General features: G+C 46.3%; 1 protein-coding gene across 1 annotated transcript; it reads left to right on the forward strand.

Annotated features, from left to right (window-relative positions):
* Positions 1-209: 209 nt before the first annotated feature.
* Positions 210-5,912, forward strand: LOC311113885 (galectin-related protein-like; the record flags this gene model as incomplete). Its single annotated transcript, XM_084189167.1, has 5 exons — positions 210-242; positions 851-934; positions 1,153-1,241; positions 4,714-4,900; positions 5,769-5,912. The coding sequence occupies 5 exons, from the start codon at positions 210-212 to the stop codon at positions 5,910-5,912; spliced, it is 537 nt and encodes a 178-aa protein (XP_084045293.1).
* Between the last annotated feature and the right edge of the window lie 905 nt (positions 5,913-6,817).

The following is a 6,817-nucleotide window of genomic DNA, read 5'->3' on the forward strand; positions in this document are numbered from 1 at the left end:
CTAGTCCTAAATGTGAATACCGTAGGTAACTCCACGTATTGTTTAGGATTCCTCTCCGCTGCTTGTTGAGTGTGGGTTGGGTGTGTGGACACCTAGGAATAGGCTCCTTGAGTCACTGCTGCCACGACGCTGACACATTCCAGTAGGGGAGGGCTGCCTGGGCTGCCTCTCTTCTGATAAGCATCCTATGGTATTCTGTACAAGTCAAGATGGCGGTGTCGGTAACGGAAAAGGACGGAATAGTGAGTATTACAATTTGCTGTTAAACAGCTGTTTGCTCGGAATTTGTTGTTTTCTGTATCTGCGCGTAAAAACGGTTACGCGTGTCATTTGTGGAGAGCTGTAATTTACGTCATCATCAAGTTTCTATTATTGTGGGGAGTAATATGGCAATAGGCTGGCTGTGCATTCCCAAGCACAGCCCGAGTCGACCTTTGATGTGGGCGCGGAAGAAATTCCATATGATTCTGCATGTGGAAATGTATCTGTGTGGTGGTCACCTAGGTCGTTTAACCGATACGGTGCATTATTTCTCGTTATCAATTTACAATGTAGGCTATCTATGTGCGCCTTGATGGTAATGAACAAACGTTGTCACAGGTCTTACGCGCTCTAGTCTAGAACATGACAGATATTTTGACAGCCATGGATTTCCCAACCTTTTGATTGTTGAATAGCGGCATGAGGGCCATGCCGTTGGCTTTTTCAACGGCCGAGAAGACCTTGAGCAATATGCAGCCTATTAGAACGCTAGGCTACTCCGCCCATTGATTAGGCTGTTATTATTTAGGCTGTACCTGATCAATACATTATGTTTTTTCTTTCCCCTTTGTCTCTGGTGGTTTTGAAGAAGACTGAAGATGACCATCACAACGATTCGTTCGGGAACCCCGGGCTTATCTCGCCGGATAGGGAGGACATTTCACGGCTTCTGGTGGGAAGATTCATCCTCATCCATCGACGTTAATCAATATATAGGCCTGAATGGTTAATCCTTAAAAAAATAATTACCACATCACCTACCCTGGAGGATGGGGGACATTTGATGTCAGTCCTTCCCTATCGTATTCCATGTGTTTGTCCACATTATGTGTTGTGATGATGATTAAATGTGGTGATGATTTAAAATAAAATGTTGTCTCTCAATCATAGAAGGTGCCATTCAGCGGCCGCATCAGAGGTGGTATGAGGCCGGGGAAGAAGGTCATTGTCATGGGCATTGTTGATCTGGAGCCGGACAGGTAGGCTAAGCCAATAACCTCCACTCATTAGGTGTTAGCTCTGGTCCATGCCGTTACGTGCTGCTTGCTGATGCTGAGCCTTCTTTTTTTTATTGAACCTTTATTTAACTAGGCAAGTCAGTTAAGAACAAATTCTTATTTACAATGATGGCCTACCCCGGCCAAACCCTCCCCTAACCTGGACGACGCTGGATCAATTGTGCGCCGCCCTATGGGACTCCCAATAACGCCGGTTGTGATACAGCCCGGGATCAAACCTGGGTCTGTAGTGATGCCTCTAGCACTGTGATGCAGTGCCTTAGACTTCAACTTATTCTTGAAGAAGAGAAGGCATCCTGGACCAGAACTAACTAGGTCTATTTTTCACTTGCGTCCTGGCTTATCTGAATGAATGTCATCCTCAACTTCTTATCTGTCATATACTGCTTTTTCATTACATTCTAAGTCCCATTCCATTTTAGTTGGAGTTCTGATTCTGTAAGAATGTAGCCTATACAATTAATTGTTGTAGGCCTGTGTATTGAATTTTTAATTGGTGAAATGCTGTTTTGTCTATATTATGTCTGCTGAAATATGTGAATCTAGCCTCATAAGGAGAGAGAACATGTATTGTAAAAGACAGAATCGCACATAGGTTCAGAAAAGGAAAATAAAAAAAGATGAGTTCATTATTAGCAGCATGGCAGGAGGCAAAGAAATGGCCCGGGGGGGAGAAATGGAGAACTGCGTGGGTGGGTGTGTTGAGAAAGGATGGCTTTTTCATAATGCAAGGCAGGGTGTTCACCTCCACAGTCAGGCCAGGCTGAGGCAGAGCTGGGCTGTATCCCGAATGGCACCCTATTCCCTATGTAGTCCACTAGCCTACCTTTGACCAGAGCCCTAGGGGCCCTGATCAAACGTAGTGTACTACAAAGGGGATAGTGTGCCAATTGGGACAAAGTGCTTGTTGAGACATTTTAGGGTGTGTCCTTTATAGGCCTGAATAGAAACTAATGTTCAGTTTAAAAACCTATTTAGTGACATCAGTTTTAAATGCCTGGCACACAATATTTACAGTATGTCAACGTTCATGGCAAAATGCTTGTCATGGCAGATGTGAACATACTGCTCCTCCAGATGCTAAACATAATGTATTATGTGGTGTTTCTCCTACACAGACACCATGTCCCTGTAGGCCTTCCTCTATGTCTCCTACAGCATCATTACCATTGTCCCTATAGTCCTTCCTCTATGTCCCCTACAGCATCATGTCCCTATAGTCCCTCCTCTATGTCCCCTACAGTTCCATTACCATTGTCCCTATAGTCCCCCCTCTATGTCCCCTACAGCATCATTACCATTGTCCATATAGTCCCTCCTCTATGTCCCCTACAGCATCATTACCATTGTCCATATAGTCCTTCCTCTATGTCCCCTACAGCATCATGTCCCTATAGTCCCTCCTCTATGTCCCCTACAGTTCCATTACCATTGTCCCTATAGTCCCCCCTCTATGTCCCCTACAGCATCATTACCATTGTCCATATAGTCCCTCCTCTATGTCCCCTACAGCATCATGTCCCTATAGTCCCTCCTCTATGTCCCCTACAGTTCCATTACCATTGTCCCTATAGTCCCCCCTCTATGTCCCCTACAGCATCATTACCATTGTCCCTATAGTCCCTCCTCTATGTCTCCTACAGCATCATGTCCCTATAGTCCCTCCTCTATGTCCCCTACAGCTCCATTACCATTGTCCCTATAGGCCCTCCTCTATGTCCCCTACAGCTCCATTACCATTGTCCCTATAGTCCCTCATCTATGTCCCCTACAGCTCCATTACCATTGTCCCTATAGTCCCTCCTCTATGTCCCCTACAGCATCATGTCCCTATAGTCCCTCCTCTATGTCCCCTACAGTTCCATTACCATTGTCCCTATAGTCCCCCCTCTATGTCCCCTACAGCATCATTACCATTGTCCCTATAGTCCCTCCTCTATGTCTCCTACAGCATCATGTCCCTATAGTCCCTCCTCTATGTCTCCTACAGCATCATGTCCCTATAGTCCCTCCTCTATGTCCCCTACAGCTCCATTACCATTGTCCCTATAGTCCCTCCTCTATGTCCCCTACAGCTCCATTACCATTGTCCCTATAGTCCCTCCTCTATGTCCCCTACAGCATCATGTCCCTATAGTCCCTCCTCTATGTCCCCTACAGCATCATGTCCCTATAGTCCCTCCTCTATGTCCCCTACAGCATCATGTCCCTATAGTCTCTCCTCTATGTCTCCTACAGCGTCATGTCCCTATAGTCCCTCCTCTATGTCTCCTACAGCATCATGTCCCTATAGTCCCTCCTCTATGTCCCCTACAGCTCCATTACCATTGTCCCTATAGTCCCTCCTCTATGTCCCCTACAGCATCATGTCCCTATAGTCCCTCATCTATGTCCCCTACAGCATCATGTCCCTATAGTCCCTCCTCTATGTCCCCTACAGCATCATGTCCCTATAGTCCCTCCTCTATGTCCCCTACAGCTCCATTACCATTGTCCCTATAGGCCCTCCTCTATGTCCCCTACAGCTCCATTACCATTGTCCCTATAGTCCCTCCTCTATGTCCCCTACAGCATCATGTCCCTATAGTCCCTCCTCTATGTCCCCTACAGCATCATGTCCCTATAGTCCCTCCTCTATGTCCCCTACAGCATCATGTCCCTATAGTCCCTCCTCTATGTCTCCTACAGCATCATGTCCCTATAGTCCCTCCTCTATGTCCCCTACAGCATCATGTCCCTATAGTCCCTCCTCTATGTCCCCTACAGTTCCATTACCATTGTCCCTATAGTCCCTCCTCTATGTCCCCTACAGCTCCATTACCATATGCTCTTTCTTAATGTCTCCTCATGTAACAGAGTTACCTAGGGACAGGTTACCTATGGATCCCACTAAGGGACAGGTTACTTAGGGATCCCACTAAGGTACAGGTTACCTATGGATCCCACTAAGGTACAGGTTACCTATGGATCCCACTAAGGGATAGGTTACCTATGGATCCCACTAAGGGACAGGTTACCTATGGATCCCACTAAGGGACAGGTTACCTATGGATCCCACTAAGGGACAGGTTACCTATGGATCCCACTAAGGGACAGGTTACCTAGGGATCCCACTAAGGGACAGGTTACCTAGGGATCCCACTAAGGGACAGGTTACCTAGGGATCCCACTAAGGGACAGGTTACCTAGGGATCCCACTAAGGGACAGGTTACCTAGGGATCCCACTAAGGGACAGGTTACCTAGGGATCCCACTAAGGGACAGGTTACCTAGGGATCCCACTAAGGGACAGGTTATCTAGGGATCCCACTAAGGGACAGGTTACCTAGGGATCCCACTAAGGGACAGGTTACCTAGGGTAGAAAGGGATATTGTTAAGCCAGCACAGTTACACCTAATACTTTTCTCTTCTCTACGTTTCTTTCCGTCTCAGTTTTGACGTCAGCCTGACTTGCGGCCGCGGCACAGAGGAGGAGGAGCCACAGCCGGATGTGGCCCTGAAACTCAGCGCTCGATTCGCCGAGCGCCAGTTCCTGCGTAACTCCCGCGTCTCGGGACAGTGGAGCGAGGAGGAGAAGTCTATCGACTACTTCCCCTTCATCCCTGACCAGCCCTTCAGGGTACCTGTTACACTTATCCTAACCCCTAACCTATAATCCTAACCCCTAAACCTTCATCCTTAATCCTAACTGGACCAGGCCTTCAGGGTACCTGTTACACTTATCCTAACCCCTAACCTATAATCCTAACCCCTAAACCTTCATCCTTAATCCTAACTGGACCAGGCCTTCAGGGTACCCATAACACTCCACTCTCTTTTTAAATTCTAACCCTAACCCCTAACCCGACCAGCCCTTCAGGGTACCAAGAACACTTCACTGTCGTTCTGATCCAACTTGTCCCAAATGGCACCATGTCCCCTTTATAGAAGACTTGTTTTGACCAGAGCCCAGTTAACAAGTGTCTTAACTTCATGATAATTGGCATTCCACCACTATCTCCATCTCATACACTCCCTCGCTCTACCAGTCTCTGACTTATTTGTAGTTGCTGTGATGATTCAGTACAGATGTTATGTAAAGATATAGCCCAGTGAAAAGGAACATACGTTGTTCCTTGTTGTGGTTTTATTGGAAAGCAGGTTGCTCCAGTCACACATTTGTCAGAGGATGAGGGTTAGGGATGGCGTAAGTGATAAGTTATGCAAAAGCTAACAAGCTCTCTTTCATTTGGGAAAATAACCACATGGCCACATGATGTGACTTGGTTTAGAAATGGGATGTTTTCATCTGTGTTTTTTTTTTTCTCTCTCTCTCTCTCTCTCTCTCTCTCTCTCTCTCTCTCTCTCTCTCTCTCTCTCTCTCTCTCTCTCTCTCTCTCTCTCTCTCTCTCTCTCTCTCTCTCTCTCTCTCTCTCTCTCTCTCTCTCTCTCTCTCTAATCTTATCTTATCTTATCTTATCTTATCTTATCTTATCTTATCCATCCAGATCGAGATCCACTGCGAACACACGCGCTTCCGGATATTTGTGGACGGAAACCCGCTCTTCGACTTTTTTCACAAAGTGAAATCTTTGCCCTCCATCGATACAGTGAGGATAGAGGGGGGTCTACAGATCACCAAGCTAGGTTAACCAACCCAGCTGCCATGCCAGTGTGTGACACAACAAGAACTCAATACAGGTGAACACACACACCTGGTACTACAATACCCACAATGCAACACTGCAGCGACAGTGGGCCTAGCGCTTTGGAAAGGCCGTCACGCCGCTTCTTCTTTCCCTTTTATCTTGCCATGTCTCATCCAAGGTCTGACGTTATTCTGACCTTCCTAGTTCTTGGTTGAATGGTTGCAATCCAACGCAGCTCTGTGTGTCTTTGTTCTGAAAGAACTCCTTTGTTTTCTTCCTCAGTTGTGTGTCAGGGATCTCACTATATAAACGCCTGCTCATGGTTACCAAGCATCCTATGGGGACTTTGCTGGTGTAGGGTGCGTCCCAAATGGCACCCTATTCCAAATGTAAATGTAATAGTGCACTACTTTTAGGGCACTATTGGGCGCTAGAGTGCTATTTGGGACACAGGCGTAGGGCACCCAGAAGTATTTGCTTTCATGTGGAGAAATCCTACAATTCTCAGGAGGTTTCTCAGGAATCAACTATATTTATCTCCTAAAAAAAATTCATCATTGTAAATTAGGGTTATTTCGTTGGTTGACAAGCTCAATATTACGGGAGCCCCCATTTTTGCACAAATTGGGTTTGCTGGTTGGTTGGTTGTCATGGTTATTGGCATCCTAACTCAATGACCTACATAGAGAGGATACTTCCTAAATGGCATTCTATTCCCTATATAGTGCACTACTTTGACCAGGGCTCATTGGCCAAAAGTAGTGAACTATGTAGGGAATAGGGTGCCATTTGGCAAGCACACATGGAAATGAGGATTATATTGTGAAGTCTCTGCAAGATGTACCGTAGCAGTTTTTTGATTGAAATGTCTTGTAACTGTATGCAATGTATTATTGGTTGTTCTTACT

This window comes from Coregonus lavaretus, assembly GCF_964263955.1.
Source record: "Coregonus lavaretus genome assembly, contig: HAP1_SCAFFOLD_1540, whole genome shotgun sequence".
Lineage (NCBI taxonomy): Eukaryota > Metazoa > Chordata > Actinopteri > Salmoniformes > Salmonidae > Coregonus > Coregonus lavaretus.